Source organism: Zootermopsis nevadensis, unplaced genomic scaffold (assembly GCF_977971745.1).
Source record: "Zootermopsis nevadensis isolate Lab colony 2312 unplaced genomic scaffold, Znev_1.0 Znev_ptg000017l, whole genome shotgun sequence".
Taxonomy (NCBI): Eukaryota; Metazoa; Arthropoda; class Insecta; order Blattodea; family Termopsidae; genus Zootermopsis; species Zootermopsis nevadensis.
In genome coordinates, this window is record NW_028259149.1 from 12,568,760 (window position 1) to 12,587,812 (window position 19,053).

At 35.6% G+C, this 19,053-nt stretch overlaps 1 protein-coding gene across 3 annotated transcripts in view; it reads left to right on the plus strand.

Moving 5' to 3' along the window:
* shn (zinc finger protein schnurri) overlaps positions 1-14,798 on the plus strand; it is a 111,321-nt gene extending 96,523 nt beyond the window's left edge. For all 3 annotated transcript variants that reach the window (XM_087350454.1, XM_087350456.1, XM_087350457.1), the window contains 5 exons: positions 524-772; positions 1,567-1,874; positions 2,738-3,197; positions 3,905-4,942; positions 6,697-14,798. In XM_087350454.1, the coding sequence (XP_087206580.1) occupies positions 524-772; positions 1,567-1,874; positions 2,738-3,197; positions 3,905-4,942; positions 6,697-6,828 (2,187 nt within the window). In that variant the 3' untranslated portion in view covers positions 6,829-14,798. The remainder of the gene's footprint in view (positions 1-523; positions 773-1,566; positions 1,875-2,737; positions 3,198-3,904; positions 4,943-6,696) is intronic.
* The last annotated feature ends 4,255 nt before the right edge of the window (positions 14,799-19,053 follow it).

The window sequence follows — 19,053 nt, forward strand, 5'->3', positions numbered from 1 at the left end:
AGTAAGAGGTGAAAATTACATTAAGAGGAACTTCATAACTTGCACTTCTCAACAAATCAAGCAATATTAGATGGTCTGGGATGTTGCATGCATGGGGGATATGAGGAATGCACACATTGTGTTCATTATAAAGTTTGACGGGAAGAAACCAATTGAGACCCTATGAAAAGATTGGGGGTAAATTACCGCTATTTGTTTAAGGGGATGGGCTGGATTTAACTTGCTTAAGATAGGGATCCATCTGATGCACTTGTGAACAGAATAGCGAAACTTTGGGTTCCCTAAAATAAGTGATTATGTTGCTAAGTTAGTGATGGCATATGGCCTCTCAGGTTTTAAAAACTGTATATATGCTCCCTCTTTCCCCTATTATCCCAGATAAATGAGACTACTATTAGTACTGAAATTCCCCAGACTTTCAGGGTTGCAGTACAATGCTAGATATGACATATTTTAATTATGGCAGTTATGATACCTTTGTCTTCAGATTTAAATTGTATCCTTGGTGCAAATCTGTTTGCAGGTAAGCATGAACTCAACTTTTGGTACCCCAACCACTATGAACCCACGTCCTTTCAAGTGTGATGACTGTAAGATCGCATTCCGTATTCACGGACATCTGGCGAAGCACCTGCGATCCAAAATGCACATCATGAAGCTTGAATGTGTTGGGAAGCTTCCATTTGGTACATATGCTGAAATGGAACGTGAAGGCATAAGCCTTAATGAAATTGATACCACTGACTGTGACAACTCACTGGAGAGTCTTCAGGTACCAGTACTTACAGCAACATGTCACATTTAAGTTTCACTACAGTTATCAACATTGAATATGAAAAGAGTAATAAGTGTTTTAACACATCCATATCCAGACAGCGTGTTTGGTTCTGGCCTTTCAGTACCACGAACCCCTTTGCAGCAGTAGATTTTGTTCATATTTTCAAGTTTATCTTTCAGTATGTCTGGTAATGTAGAAGAGAAATCTGTTCTCCTTTCCATTATAATGCTGAGGGAAGTAACACAGTTTTTGTTTCTTTTACATTTTCTCTCCTTGTTCATATTTGATCTCTAATGATGACAACCATGTCAGCTTTCTAAAGAGCCCTCAGAAACTGACATCTAAGGCTTCAGATATTAATACAGGTGAGTTAATGGAGTGAATATGTGAGTACTTAATGAAGCGGAGTGCAAGACTGATGAATTCTGCCAAGTAATTAGTAGATTTAAATTGATATTTCTGGAGCCCTGTAGATATTTACCAATAAATAATGTAATTAAAACCTCTTAAACTTGATAAGGCATGAGAGCCACAGAAGCAGGAAAGTGCCTTTCTACCTCAAAATTTAAATGGCATTTAAACTGTAAGCAGCCAGTAGGTAACACTGACTGGTGCAATAGTGTCCTTGTGATGACAGCATCTCTTCTGACATGGACTGTAGAAGAATGGATGCTTTTTTTCATATGGTTGTTAAAATACTGGACTAATGAAAGTAGGATGATGACAGTATCTGAAGCTGGTTTGTGTTTGTAGCTATAGTGAAATTATTGAGCTTGTACGAATTTCAGGTCCTTGCTCAGAAACTGTATGAGAAAGATCCTACCAAACTTGGTCAATGGGATGGTGAGAGAGGTGAGATTCTGACATCTCATCCCCTTCCACAAATGAGTGGGGGTGAGACATCATCAGATGAAGGCGAGCCTCTGCTGGGATGTCACAGTCCCCCTAACATTATACACAGCAGTGGAGCTGGTGTCCAGGTCCCTGAACTTGGTCCAAACCGTGACATTCTGCTGTTACGTTCAGGTGTTACAAATGTTAGCTTCATTAAGCAAGAGTTTGGGTATGAGAAGAGAGAAGATACTTCTTCCCTTAGGTAATATGCAAATTAATTCAATGGTATAGAAACAACAATATGAATGCTGTTTATCTAGCAATACATTATCTCAAGTTTTCTTTGATATTGCCTATGGTTCATCTTCACACAGCTTCTCAGCATGTAACCCCCCTCAATCAATGTGCTGCTGCTGTACAGACAAGATTTCACAAAACTGATCTTTTTTATTAAGCATGTACCATACTCCCATGATCCCCAAAAGAAAGATAAGTAATGTTAGCAAAGTAAGTGGAAGTTTAAAAACTGTCACGAGAGAAAAGCATATTTCATAATTCAATAAAAGGACATAAAACCTGATACCAAGCACAATATATCATCTTGAATAAAGTCTTCTTGGGTGATCAACCATGAGTATGAAATGGTTTCCAGAATTTCAGAGACTGTCAAAATCATATCAATTCCTGGTGATGGAGCTAAAGACAGTGTCCAAAGCATTGGAAACTAATTTCATGATGACACGGATGATTAATCACTTGAGAAGACTTCATTGCATTCAACTGCTGTGAAATTTGCAGATACTACATTGTGCATTAATAATAAAACATAGGTAATTCAGAATTCTAAATGTGAATCCACATACAGACACACATAAATTGTAAATATTTTTACACATTTTAACTTATGACATTTTATGAAAATGTTAATGTTTTTTGATAAATTGTACAGCATGATAAATGCCTTGAACCACTACATATATCTGTGTTAACAGTTGTAATTTTACACCTAGAACCCAACAGAATACTTCAGTACAAGAACAAAACCAAGTAACTGCTAACTTTTCAAGAAGTTGCTGAACCACTGAGTGCAATTTAATTTGTGTTTTTACCTTAATTTTATTTCAGTGGAGACCCCAGTTGCAAACACGACATGAGGAAAGATATTTTGAACCAAAACCCATCAAAACTCTGTATGTCTACTGAAAGTGTTGAATCCTCCACCCACGGCAACAGGGAATTTGTTACTAATCGCAGTACTTCAGAACACTTAGCTTCTAACTACCAGCAAGAAATAAGCGATGTAAACGCTTCAGAAAGGAACAATGCAGTCATTAAACCTCAACAAAGTACAAGGTGTCCCTCTGCACGACAATTTAGCCAAAATCAATTAAATAAACCAGAGCATGTATTTCCGGTGTCTGAAGTAGATGGAAATAAAGGTAACGGTGATCAGCTGTCAAATTATGAAGTGGAGAGAGCAAATGGAGTGGAAGAGTCCTTGAATGTAAGACAGAGGGGTGGGAACATCAGTGACATTCAGCATCCACAGGAAGCAGACTACGAGGATGCCTCTGATGGGGATAATGTGAGTGTTAACTCTATAACAATAATTTCTAACCACCTTTACCAGGTACTCAGTAAGTCTAGTGTCAGGAAATCATTAAAAATTCATCCTAATATGATACTTCCTACAAGGTTAGCAAAAACATTTGAAACTTCACATCTACTCCTCTCTGCACCGTCATGGTGTGCTTAGCATAGGGATATTTTTCCTTTTCCTTTGATACTTTAACCAAAACAGGTATCACTTGAAATTCTGAATGACTTTAAAAAATATGTTGTTGAATGTATATTAAAAATAACCGAAACAAGATTGTAACTCACTAAAGCAAATACTCTGTCTTCTTACACTCCTCTGATAATTTGTGTAGATTTTCAGAAATTTCCAAAAACTTAGTGACAACTTTCCTGATTGGATGAACTGAAATATTCACTCATTTGTTTCCTTTTTAAAATGAATATTACTGAAATGAGAAACTATGACAAGAATTCTCTCTCTCTTGAATTGTTATTGGTACATTCAAAACAGTGACACAATAACCTGAAGTGTAAGCAGTAAAATTAAAATGTTTTTTTGTATTTTCTAAGAAACAGAAACCTGTCTATATATATATATATCCAAATTTGAGATTTGATATCCCAGTTAAATTATCACAAACATCCCTCAAATCCTTAGCTATGCAATTTTGTCTACTGAGTTACTGATGTGCACTTCTTGATGATGTGTGTCAGGATGGTGGACCAAACTCCAGGTTCAGCTGTTCACTCTGCAAGCAGACATTACCTAATCTCGGAGCTCTCCAGGTCCACTCATTTGTCGAGCATGACTCAAGCACGGACATGACTGAGGATGTGTCACAGTCCACTGCTACCAGTACCAAACCTGATAATACTATAGTGCTCACAACAAAAGTGCCAACATTACATAACCAAAAATTAAACACACCATTATCAGTTTCATCTGATGAAATGAACAAATCCTCGACTGTTGACTGTCAAAGTCACGTTCGTAAAAGACCTTCCATGACAGACAGCAGTAAAGAAATACAGGACTCCAGTATCCTTGAACCATTTTCCAAAAGGCCTACACCTGATTGTCAGGATTTCAAAATGTCCAGTCCCACCAATATGCCCACAATGGAAAGATACAATTGTGCAGGTGTAGATGAGTTTAACAAAAGAGACAATCTGAAGAGTGATAGTGATTCTATGAACTTGAAAAGTAGGGTGATGGCAGCAAGTGGTGATGATCAGGGAAGTAAACTGACCACTGAGAATTACCAGATGACTTCAGAGGAAGAAATTAGGAGTTCAAGATATAAATTAGTGGCTAATATTCATGCTAAAGCAAATGGGAGTGAAAAAATACAAAAGATGGAAGTGGAAGACTCAAATTCTGAAAAGGACAGTTGCTTACAATTGAAACGAAAGGTAATGGTAGAGGATACAAAAGGTGTTTCAGTAGATCATGTGATGGAAGCATGTGTTACACTAGATGATTTAGATATACAGTGCCAGAGGTCAGAAACTAATGCTAGTAGAACAGAACTGAAGGTGCAAAGTTCCGATGAATCCAGACAACAAAACACAGATGAAAGTGCCAAAAGTGATCAGTCTGCCACAAGGGATTATTGTGAATCAGTGGACAGTAGACAGTCACCAACAAGAGAGCAGCAGAAAGGGGTCAGTAGTGCTCCAGACAGCCATCAGACCAAGCTCAACTGTGATCTCTGCGGAAAAGTGCAATCGTGCCAGGAATCTCTTCAAAAAGTATGTAAAACCAGCAATACTTTCAGTACTAAGATTTATATCAGTCAAAATCTAAAGAGGTTATTTATGTGAGGGTTCAGAGATGACTTGCTTACCTTTGTCATTTGATTCTTACTGAGGCAAGTGCTCTCCCCCATCAAAATGCAGTTATTCTGTAATGTTTTGGTTGTATGTAAAACATATCACAGCTAGTTACTTTAATTGCATACTGTGAAAAAGTTTCCATATAAATATGGCTAAACACAGGAATGTAATAACCAAACATGCTCCACATTATCACATAATGTTGAATGTTTCCTGGATTATCATGTTAATTACTACTGTAAGGCAGGACTGCCTTAACAACTAAGTATTGGTTTGTAACACTTCTGATTTGTTCAGATAATGAGGTAAGAGACCCAATGTCCTAGATTAGTGTGCTGTACTTTTCTGATTGAAGAACCCATAACACTTTTGAACTTAAAAAATAATGACAGAACATGAAAATGAAACTAAACGCCACATGCAAAGAGGTACATATAGAACAGTACAGATTTTATATTGTACATGAAAGAAGAGGCTTAGGCATGAATAAGAGGATAATATTAATGAAATGAATCTTAAAGAAATTAGGGTATGAGAAAGAAGATTAGATGAAAGTGGCTTAGGATAGCACACAGTTACTGGCTCTGGTGAACATGATAGTGAATGTTGAGGTTCCATAAAAGGCACGTAATCTTTTGATAAGCTGAGTGACTAACAACTTTAAGATTGCTATCTTCTGGGTTATTGCGCTGTGTAGTGTGGTAGATTTCCAAACAACACAGCACAATAACCCAGAAGACAGCAATCTTCAGACTCACCACTGTGAAAACCTCAAATCATATGACTTAACACCTTCTTAAACAGGACTTTGCTCTAACAGTAATGGAAACTACAATTTTCTCTGCAATTTTCTCAAAAAAATTGTGTACATTTCTTTTTGTAAACATATGAAACTCCTTATTTACATAATTCTGTATTCATTACATATAATTTAGCATGGTTTATTTAATGAAGCTGTCAGTAGCTCAGGCTATATATAGTATTGAATGATGGGATGATTAATGAATAATGAATTTGAAAGGAAGTGGTCATGGCTTAATTTAAAGTGCTATCCCAGCATTTGCCTGGAGAGACTGAGGAAAACCACAGAAGCCTTAGTCTGGATAGTTGGTCTCTGGGCCAAGATTTAAACCCAAGATCTCCTTCTTATGAAACAGGAGTACTAACCACCTGGTTGTAAAATTTGGTATACTGATGTGTAAGTATATGTCATGATATTACACAGAAGACCTTATCAGCATGGAAATTTCTCACCAAGGCTTCAGGAAGTAAAGCCTGGTTGAAAGATGGCTGTCTTCTAGGTTGTAGCTCCATGAAGTCTGGTAGAAGTTTACTGACATTTTAGAGGTGCTTCCTGTCTCCATCAATAGGACAATAAGGCAGCAAGGACCTCTGAAAAGTCAGTAAACTTCTACCAGACTTCATGGAGCTATAACCCAGAAGACAGCTATCTTCATACATGCTGCCATGAGAACCTCAAATCCCTAAAGACAAGTTGCTTTCTAACTAAAATCACATATATCTATAAATTTAATTTTCACCACCTGCATGTTTCTGTTTTAGAACATCACATGTAATGTCTTATACAATTGACACAATACAGGAAACAAGACAATGGCTTCTGATCAGTATTTAGTACCTTGTCTAATGTATATGTAATTTTGTTTCAGCATGTCCTATCCCATGCTCAAGCTAGGCTGTTTGTTTGTGAAATCTGTGATGCCAGTTTCATCTCTCAGCAGATACTTCAGAGCCATCTAGTAATGCACCAACAAAAGGACAAACTGACCACTTCACAGTGACTGTTGCCTATTTCTGTGTACTATAATGGAATATCTCAACTTGGGTGAAATGTTATGGGACACATCCGAAAAACTACTTGTAATGATGTTATACTTGTGTTGGTAATACTGTTGGGTGATCTTTTCAAAGCATGTACCTTGAGTAATCATTTCCTTTGGCTTAAGTGAATGATGATTTTCTTACCTCAGACATGTAGTTGAGACTAAGATTTGAAAAGGAATGTTACAACAACTTTTCTGGACTAAATGGATACTGTTATCCTGTTTTTGGCTTTGTGTCAAACAGTGCACTGAATATGATGATAAACATTAGACCACTAAATATTTTAAAAATATACTTCCCAACTCTACAGTTATAACAGAAAAGAGATAAATTGTACCCTGCTGTTAAATCTTAATATAAATCCACATACGTTTCATTATTTGATTATTACATATCTGTAACATAGATACATTAATTTTATTGAAATGTCTGTTTAGAACAGCCTAAGCAATCTCTTAATCTCAAAGGATAAATATAATGTATAGAATGTACTGTACTCTAAAAATAAATAGATAAAAGTGTAGATTTTAAAATAAATTTAGATTTTTGGATCCCTAGTACATGTATATACTGTTTGCATGTACTAAACTTACAACTAAGCATAAATAAACCTTGAGTGGGGCTTACACCGAATTCAGCTCATGTTTGTTTAGCACTTTGAGTACACCAGAGTTTAGCATATAGTTTAATTAATTACTGATAATAGAATTCTTACATGTTGGTTATCAGTATATTGAGTCAGTGAGAATAAAATAGTAACTATTTAAGAATATTTTAACAATTTTTCTTGTGATGTTCTCTGGCCTACATTCTCTTCAAAATACATCAATGTGGCCCTCAAGTAAAAAATAATTTCTCACCCCTGATCTAAATAGTTCTTAATTATTAATATATTTTGAAATTAGGTCAGCCTGCCACAAGATTTTACTTTCAGTTTTAATTACGTGACTGAAAGGCATACAAATTACAAAAATTTGTTTTAGAGAATATTAGTGTATGCAAATAGGCCTAATATGTGACTCATGGAAGGAACTGTGACCTATTGTGGCATTATATTGGCATTTACACAGAGACGTTCACAGTCAGTTTAGACAGGCCCAGCCATAACTAAAACTGGTCCAGTATACCTAAAATGTGTTATCCTATTTGGTATCACATTATTTAACATCTGTCACATGGGAATAGGGGTTTTAATTCCCCATACTGCAAAGCTGCTGGTGGACTTCAGATGTGGGGTTAATAGTATGCCAATGTGTCACACAGTCCGCTACACCACGTGTATGCCCAAGCTATATATGTTTGTAAATAGAACAGTGTGAGTTCCAACCATAATGTTCCCTGCCCTCCATTAAAGAATTATCTCCCAATTATATTATTTTATTCTTATTTCTTCTCTGTGTTTGATGTAAATCCAGAACAACAGGTTTTGCGAAAGCAGTTCTCAGTCGTCAGAATCAAATCTAAGTTGCTAGTTTATTTTAATTTAATACTGTTATCTGGTTTTCATGAAATAGAATCCTTTACTCTGTATAAAAAAAGTTTACACAATACTTATTGCTCTCAATACAAACTGTAAAATGTTCCAGAAAATTAATATTGAATGGTGGTTGATAGGATTTAATAAAGTTGAATGGAATGTAGAGGTGAGTTTATATCTGATGGTGACTCAGCAGTAGATGAGTAAAGAAAGGATAGATACAGGACTAAGAAAACCACAAAAAACATCTTCCGGGAGAGCCCTACCTACTATATATCCCATGTGAACTGCTTTGGTCCCAGGAAATGGTCTGTTTGTTGACTGTTACCTACATTGTGATGCTGTCACAACCCAGAAGACCACAACCAACTCTTACTGTATGTTGTCTGTGTTGATAATTCTGTGTGCTAAGAGAAGACTAGTTACATCTGAGTTGGAAAATTTTTATATTGAATTAGAGCTTGATAATCAAGCCACATTAACACTGTGAGCCATCTTTTTAACATATAATTAACTAAATACAGCACTATTGTGGAAAGATTCTCAACTGAACACTTCTATATAAAACAAAAACTTCACACTGCTGTGTATACAAAAATATATTTCTTTTTTTCCCCTTCTTTTTTTCATTTCTGTAAAGGGCGTGATACTTTTCGATACAAAATAAGAGAAGCAAAACAAATACCTGTTAGTGCCAGGGCTCAACAAACTCACTTATTTGCTTGCCTGTGTTGAGTGAAAAACTAGGGCAAACAAGTTAATCTTTAGTTTGTTTAATTGATAATCTCTCCAGCTTTATGTTTTGTTTCTCCACAGACACTGAAGAGTAAATTTTTAACTGATGTGGGTTTGAGGGATTTTGTTAACATGACACTGATGTGTTTGAATAGTGGGCTATAGGAAAAATATTAGAAGCACAATTTGCTGGTTGTTTTTCATCATTATGTGAATGATACATTCTTTGTTTCACTTTTTACTGTTCTGATACATGTAAGATGCTAAGAGCAGCCAATACACTGTGTTAGGCTAATTGTAATAAGTTGTTTGCTGACAATGATGGTACATGACAGCTTTTCTTGTGGAGGAAATATCTGATGAGTAGAATTTTTCTCTGAGTGGTGAAATGAATCAATTTTTTTTGAGCTGTAATTGATTCTGTAATATTTACATGGCATATATTAATTCTGTAACTTGATGAAACACGTTACAGAAATTTATATTAGACATCAAATTTTAAACCCAATTCTGATGTTAACCTTTTACTGTGCAGAGCTGTATACTAAACATCTTTAAATTTTCTCACTTTCTAATGTTTTTTAAATGTCTCCAATGACTGAATCATTACACAGCAGCTGGGTTGATCACTGTCCATTGTCAGGAGTATATTTAATATAACAATATTGGGAATTTGCTCTGCTCCATTGTAAAGTGATTGGTTGTTATACTAACAGATATTCTTCCTTATTTTCAGTACAGTAGCAGCAGTTATAGACCTTCAAACCTTTTGGAGATGTTTACACCAGAGATTGCTAGCTGTATGCCCACAGGCATCATTGTACCTGAGAGCATGTGAGAACTTTCATGTAAGCAGCTGAGGGACGGGGAGTTTGATCATTGTTTATACCTTGCCATATCTGGAGTAAGGTTAAAAGCATACACTGCATATCCTTAAAAGTTGGTGCTTTTAAATGAAAAATGTTTTGGTGGGAGTATAAACATATGGTGCCCAGTTTGATTTTAAATATCGTTCTAGTTGCCCTCACCCATAAGAGATAGCAATCTCTGATCTAACACATAGTTAAAAGACACATATATGGCAAGCTTAATTTATTACTGAATAACAGTTATGACCCAATAAAATTTCTGTGTTTATGGTACAAACAGTTAATATCAATTATCAGATCTGCAAAACTGTTACATTAATAAAAGAAACAATATAGTATTTGATAATGACATGGAGAAAAATATAATTAAAAAATTATCATTTGGTGCAAGTCAGTGCTTTGAAATGATCACTCTCATAATACTAAATGTATAATTTGCTCATGCAGCTTGATTCAAATCTCTAACATTGCTGTTCTTTCTTATACATTAAGTATTTTGTGTACAATTTTGGAATTATGTCTCTTGTTTGAATTTTATAAAACAAGGAAGTCTTATGATTGTTATAAATAGTTATGTTGTTGTTTTCTTGAGATTGTTACAAAAATATTTCTTAGTGATCATGTTTTGAAAATGACACTAATTAACTTCAGCTGTCACCTAGCAAGACTTCCTACAGAATACTGTCCATTAGTTGCCAAAAGTTTTTATCCACCCCCTCTGATTCCTTTAACCTGCTTCAGTATTGAGTGGGATCTTTTTAAATGAATAACACAGAAATGTATGCATGCAAAGTTTTGTAAAATTTATGGCTGATAATGGCTTCAAGTTTTCATATTTGTACAGAAAAGAAATATTCGCAGAAAATACTGAGAAGCCATGTTGTTGAATGTAGGCATTTTTTACATATAATAAGAGAGGACATTATTTCTGTACATATTACCCATGTTTCCTAGTAGAACAGTTTTATGATAAAATATTATATATAAATGCTATTTAAAATTATAAATATCATTATTTTGTAAATATGTATTACCGAAAGAATTTTTTGACAAAATATGGCATACCTATTTCCCAAAACTGGCTTTTACCCAACACACAAAACCCACATAATTTTTAAGTCATACTGTAATTGCAACTTAGACACACTGCAGTATGCACTGGATTTGTAAACTGTGTATTCCTTTTATATGTAAACATTTGTAATCTTTTGACTTCACTAACTTGTGTAGAATCAATCTGGAACCTCTTTATTTTTTAAAGCAGTGGTCTCCAAAATGTTCTACCTGAAGACATAAGTTTTTTTGTAAACTTTGATCGATTTGAGCCATAACAACAGGTAGAATGGTTGTCATTAAGAAGCATTTTCTGTACTACTTCCTTAAGGGTCCATAACCCTGTATCTTTTATGACAGAGCGTGGTTTCCAGAAGAAAGTGTCTGTAGTATTTCTAACCTGTGTTACACAAGTAACTGAGATTTGATATTGTTTCAGGGATGTGAAACATGTCTTAGAAAATAAATTGCCCATAAAGTATGTTCTGGGTTTGGGGCAGATAATGCAAACTTGAATTTTATTAGGAGTCAATAGTGTTATGTTAAATGACTGCAGAGAGGTGGTCAGAAATACTGTAGCTTTTGTTCTGAACTTCTGCCCAGAGGGTCATACATATCATGCCCACACTACTGCTACTTTGGAATTTAAACCTTTGTTTATGTACAAAGGCAGTGAATGAGACTATAATTTTTAAGTTCATGCTCCACAACTAAATCAGTAATGTTGTTGGGTGTACATGTTATTCTTGTTTACAGTAGGAAAGTAATCGTTTCTCAGAGAAAAACTATATCATTACTGTTCAAAACTTCAGGAAGGTTAGTTTCTGATGGAGAGTGAAAACTTCATTGAAATATATATAACTGAAGATTTCTGTCTTCATACTCACCACTGTCAAAACCTCAAATCATGCATACATATAACTGGCTATGCAAAATGCAGAAAGAAGAAATGGGATAGTACAGAGTCATTGAAAAAGAACTCCCTACATTCAATGTACAATAACTTGTGAAATATGAAACAAAATGAGATCCCTTTTTATATCTGCAGAAACTCAGTTTTCTGCCGTCCTTACCGAGTCTTGATTTGAGCACTGTTTGTAGTCCCGTAGACATCCAAGAAGTATTCCATTTTGTCTGTTTTATGATTAAGCATGTCTGAATTATATGTCACAAATTAAATGACATCTTTAACTTTAAAACTAGTACTAGTTCTTTTTCAATAACCCTGTTTTTGGTAGTAACTCTTTCTGGTACCAGCCTTATGTGTGGTAATATAATTTTGCTTTTAATACAAATTCCAAACACTCAGCAGTTACCTGGCATAACATGTGTCCCCACAGGTTGGAGACCACTCAACTAAGCTAATGTATCTACAAGGCACACTGTTCCTTTCAATACGTGTGGACAGCTTGAGAAATACTGTTGAACACAGGACTTAATTTGTGATTGAACACAGAACATTTACAGAAAGTGTTAATTAATTTAATTGAAGTAAGATGGAAAGAAAGAGGTAAGGAATGAATACAAAAGGTTCAGCCACTTCCCACAGGAAATATGTAGTGAAATTATTTACCGAGTTTTAAAAAAATGGATACAGAGAAAATGTCAAATTTCAAGTCATGTTCATTTGGCTTGAAAATTTACAAAATCCATCTTACAGAATTATTCAGGTTTATATATGGACCTAGGTTTTAATATATCTTGGACCAAATAAAACACGTGAATATCTCTGAAAGCATATTGGATACATATTCTTACATTCTTTCAAATGAAGTGGGGAATTTTGTGGAAATCCAATGTGTCATCAGAACAGGCTGCAACACCCAGGGACCAAATACACAAACAAGATGAATACTTAACAGACCATTTACAAAATAAGAGGCACTCCTTAATACAACAGAGATTTGTTGACTGGGCACTTTTATTTGGGAATATGTAAATATGACTAAATAAAAGAAATTGGAAATACAGGGTTTTAAAGAAATTCAACACTGTGTGGGGAGTCTGATTCTAATATTCAACGTGCAACACTAACTGAAATGTCCCGTATAAACTGTATTGACTTAGAGGAGTGTACTTTATGTCAGATATCCAAAATCTGCAGCCATTTTGGCATGTAGCCAATGTCTGGTCTAATATTTTAATTTGTTATATTCTTGCCAAGCATTGTTGATAGAAGTGGATGCCACCACGTGATATATGTCATGGCTACCTGGCACCCAGAATGTGTTAAGTCGTGCATTATGTGAATGCGAATTGCAAAGCTGGTTGTTATGTACCATGCAAAAGATGAAGTGAAATATGTAATGTGACATAGGCATATGAACTGAAGAAGACTAACCCTTCCCAGGAATTAATCCAGAGGCCTTGTAAATATAAAGAGAAGACACTTTATCATGGAGCAAACTTCAATGCACTTCTGCATTTAATACTAGAACTACATGATACAGTGCAAGTTATCCTTTAATTAAAATAAAATTTATTTTGTTACATCATTCAGTTGCTGTTCTGAACATGTGTCTGGCTGTTTCCATATAAGTCTCAGAGTATCAATGCATTAGCAAATGCCATGTATCAACAGTAGTTCCTTAACTGAGCAGCACAGTACATTATGTGTCTCGGAAAAGACAAACATTCCATGTACATAAAACATGATACTTCACCAGCCATGATGATATTAATAATATGGTCATCTGAAACGTAAGCAAGAATCCAACTTCTACAGGTGCAGAATCAATAATGAATCACCATTAAAGCTTATAATCAGGATATTCTAAAATCTGTTTGATAGATCACATGTTAGAGCACATGTGCTTTATCATCATATTGATTTTTCATGGCCTGATTCTCATCAACTTTGTCATACATTTACTTTTATTATTGAAGAAGGTAACCACCCATATTTCTGAGCAAACAAATGGAATATCGTGTGTGATTTATATGTTGATCAACAAAAGTATCTGTATAATATCCACAAAAATCTTGTTATTTCATAGTTGTTTCTGTATACAATCTGATGATTCTTCTGTTTATTGAACTAAACTTTATATACTTGTTATGTAAAGGATTAAAACATACCATTTTCTGAGATACTGTGCTGTAGATATTTTAATAATGAAAGTACCATGTAAAATTACATTTTGATGTCTGGGTCTAGTTTATGAATCTTACAGTATTTCTCAAGTTGTTTTGGATATATTTACCCTACATATGTTTAATGGGATCTTCAAAATATGCTGAATTGGTATCTTCCAGTGAACAGTATTATGCATCAAAACATGAAATCACCACACACATATAAGTATATTGCACGAAAACTAATTAGTTTTGTAAGAACCTATTTGTAAGGCTTCCAGATAATGTGTGGGGAAAAATTGCTCAGATTGAAAGTTAACCCAGCTTCCTTGTTATTAATTACATGGTAACATATTTGTATGTCCTCTTGAAAAATTATAACCCATACAAACTTTGAGTAATTGTGTTTCATGAATGTTATCATGTTACTATTTCTGCTGTAATGACATAGGAACCTTAAAAGAAACTGATTGTATGGGCATTTATTTTTGACTGAGAAAGAAAAATATCCATCTACAGGTATTGATTCATATCAGTTATCAACTACTAACTTCTATCACTATGGACTTGTGACCCCTTCCCTTCTGTCACTACTAAACTATACCAATGTTTACCTCAAAAATGCCTTGAATGTAATTAAGTCATTGCTCTTGAAAATATAAACATGTAAATCTAGTAGTAACTTTAAATACAGTTTTGAAAGACTTTGCCTCATTAAGCCTGTTTCTCTGTTCTTATTACACCTCTCCCATGGGACTTAGGAGTGAATTTTCATACTGAACCAAAGGCTGCAATTTGTACATCTCAGTTTTTCAGAACTGTGAGTGTTACATAGAGGGATTCTTTAACCAAAGTTTCGTATTCAAATCAATGGGCTCTGTGTTTACCAAGTTTTATGTTGTCACATTAAGTTAGTATCTTCTAGGTGTACAACTGAGACCTGGGTAACAGTCTAGTTGTCACATTTAACAGAAAGCACAAACAGTCCACAATAAAGTGAGAAACTGAAGTCACTGTTCCTCTGCTGTTAAAAAAATGTTTCAAATATAGTTTGTCATGTTTTATATGTGGACATGAAATTATTAAACAGGAATGTTTATTAACTACATTTTGTAATGAGAATTGTAGTTTCAAATCATTTGGCATAGAGGGCCTAAAATGATTGTCTCAAAACTACATCCTTTGTTATTCTAAATAGTAAGTGAGTGAGCAAATTGGTATTGAACAAGAATGTTTATTTTTGACAACCAGTTGCACCACCTACACAAAAATGTAAGAGAGGTTATCATCTTTTAACCAAACATCTAAGGGAAAATGGAAAATCAAAGATGTTTTACTTTTACCTGCACTTTTCATACAAATAAGGATTTTGTGATATTCCTCACAGAATATTTGAAATTATGTGCAACACATGCTAGTTGTCAGCTTCACCGTAAATTTCTTATACGTTGAGGAGCCAAAAACTAGGAGCTGGGCGGGGACATATATTAGAAATAAAAATAATATTTGTAGCATGTATGTTAAGGAATTACATACTCATTCCTCTTTTCACACAAAATACTGAAAATGTTCATAATAATGTGCAAAGATAAAAATCATAATAATAGTATGCTGAAAATTCTAGATGCTGTCATGAAAATATTAGACACCATGATGACCTGGTACCCAGTATTTATGCAGGCCTTTGAAATGAAGAAGAGAATGGATGTGATCTGAAATTTCAACTTGCCATTTTCATAAAATACAAGAGAATTAATACGTATTAAACATCTGCCACAGCAAGCTTCAAAATAAGTTCATAAGAAAACTGTCCTCTAATTCTGATGATCTTTAGCTGTTCTGGATGAAGAAAAAATAGGGCTTCCCATTTGTTGATTGGTAAAAATTGTCAAAAACTGGGATTGTACCATTTCTTTTACTTGTATTTCCATGAACTGACTTCACATCTTGTGTAACAAAACAATTCTGATAATCAGTACACTCATATGCATGATGTAATTCTTGACAATCCTTTGGATGTCATGCAGATACCATAACCTGGATTGTTTGTTCTAACTATTTACACATTTGTTGTCATTCTATCTAGCAAAGAGACTCACAGGGCACTGTAATGTAAAGCACTCAAGGGAAGCAAAATATTTCAACTGTTGTGGAAGTCAAATCTAAAACTTCTTGACGATGGTGAAGAGTCATTTGAATAAAAAAAATTTTCTTGGATATTATCCATCGTCTAGTAAAATATAAAACGTAAAACGACGTTTCGGAGATGGGGGAACCTGAAGACGGAGATAGAGCACCATCTCCGAAACGTCGTTTTACGTTTTATATTTTACCAGACGATGGATAATATCCAAGAAAAAAAATGTATTCAAATGTTGTGGAAGTTCTCAAAATAAAAGAAAGAGTTGCAGGAAATAGTGGAAATGCTGCCATACATGAACAAAACTGTAGACAGGCAACTGAATTTGCAGTTCGCTGTAATGACAGGTGGCATATTTATCAGTCAGCACTCCTGCACACTGATCTGGTACGTGTGCAAGAAATTTAAGTTAGGATGTCATAACAGTAATCTAAAATTAAGTTTACAACGTTGAAGAAACAATCCCAGATAAGAACAAGTCTGCTGAGGATAATTCTGTGGGAAGCATGTGGTCTCAGATTTCTGATTAGTGGGTGTCATCATTTCATGGTGGGTGGGGCTGGATGAAAGATAAGCACTGTGCAGGATGACCCACTATCTCAAACCTGTATGTGCAGTTTCTGTCATTGTAGCACATGGTGGGCAGTGCAACAACTGGTAAGTGAAGCTGGGGTAAGCCATACAGCAGCACTGCACATTCTTTAATACATCCTCAAGATACACAGAATTCCATCACATTGGGTCCTCACTGCTTCTCCGAAACGGAGACGTAGCTTTGTTATGTATTTGTTAACATCCACTTAGAATGATGCCACATAAAAGGATGCATCCCTGCAATGCATCACATTCATGGATGAAATATGACATGGTGGTGTCATTATGTGCCATGCAGTCCCAGAGTCAACGTTCAGTACAACCACACGTTCCTCGGGCATTGTTTGCATCCAACACTCAGACGAAGGCGGTCGCATTCTCACTCCCCACCAACCGTAGTACATGACAAGACTAGCGTCAATCTGGCTGATAGAACACTTTCTATCATGTTGACAGTGGGAAACTGTTGAACCGCCATATTCCCCGCATACTATAATACGCATTTTCTATCCCTGCAGGCTTCGAAGATATAGGAACGTCTCCGAGCGTCGCGATTCCTCACCGAAGCAACATCGACGAAGCTTTGGGACGATTTCTTGCCGACATGAAAACAAACGAGCCTATACGTTGCCTTCCACGAGCGTGGACAAGAACACGTGGGGGAAGAATACACGGATGTGTTATAGTTCCTTTTGAGTTGTATACATCGTGCTCACATGCCACCACTATTTTCTCTTCAGCAAAATCTGACTCATGATCAGAACCACATTTTACCATCCAATGACACCCTAAAAGGTGCGTGTGTCACATCAACTTAAGTATTCTTCCCACAGGAAGACATATATGAAACAGTTACCAAACAAAACCCACAGTACCCAAAGCTTGTACCAAAACGAAAAGGTTTGACTCGAATAAATCGCTTCAGGTAGCTATTGGACCAAGAAGACCGGAATGGGTCAGCGCGCAACATGAACCCCGCCCCCATCGAAGGTACTGAACCGTGAACGGCTATGAAAACTGGCAATCAGCAATGGACACATACATAATGTTGTAAACTACCTGAATTGTTGTTCCTTTCACGAATTCGTGAAATACAAAATGAATCGAAGTAGCCGACCTGTTCCTCAAAAAGATACCGATTGAGACAGTTTTTCACTCGAATTAATAATCAGGCATAACCTAATATTTTGTATTTGGCTGACAATAAGTACTTTGGCCACGTTATTTGTTGATAAGAGTTAAGATAGCATAATCATATTTAACCTGTTCTAAAAAGAGAACGAGAAATTAAATATAATAAAAACATTCATTACTCACATGGCACGTACAGTGATGAGTGATGCTTCCTTTCGTTGGCTTTTAGTCACACAGTTGTATCGCTTTGAATATAAATTGGTTCTAAATTACCACACAAACACCGAGCATACTTTCACAGCAACCCCACACTGCGAACTGAATGTAACTGCACTCGATCATGATCGAGATGTCATTTATCATAACTAGCCACTTATCGCAAGAACCGTGTATACCCGACACTCTTCACTATAGTTTATACGCCTTTTGGTCACCCAGGCCATCATCACTTCGTACCCGTGCAGGCCTAAAATAATGATCATCATCCATACAGTAAAAAATATACCAGACTTCAAATGGTATGTAAACATTTGCGCAATGCTGCTTTAAACATTGACACTTTTAAAATAACTTAAAACTTATATGTAAACTCATTTTCTAATATTGTAGGGGTTCCTACGCTTATTCTGCAAATACTACCTTCTGGGCCCGTTCATATCTGTCGCGACTATCAGCCGAAAAGTCGTGCTGGCATTTATCACTGGCCTTTCGAACTAGCTTCGGGAAATATTTTAATGCAATTTGGTATGGAGATGCCATTGGAGGCAAGTCATATCCATGCGTAATGACGTCATCAGCCGTGATGTCCAAAAGACAAGAATGACTTGACGAATTTTCATTAAATGTGTGGTGGGCGTTGTGCCATTTGGGAATAATCAAAAATGGTACGTTTTAATTTCCGACAACTAGTAATACCAACGTGACGGATCCTCGAATTCGTGGGGTGGGACAAAGATGACAATCACCAATAATAATCTGCACATGTCATCGACCTTGGTGACATAATAACCCTAAAATGGCTGGCCGAATTTTCACAAAATTTATGGACGTTAAGCCACTGAGGACAAACCCAAAATCGTACGGTATCCTGGATCGAACTGTGCGC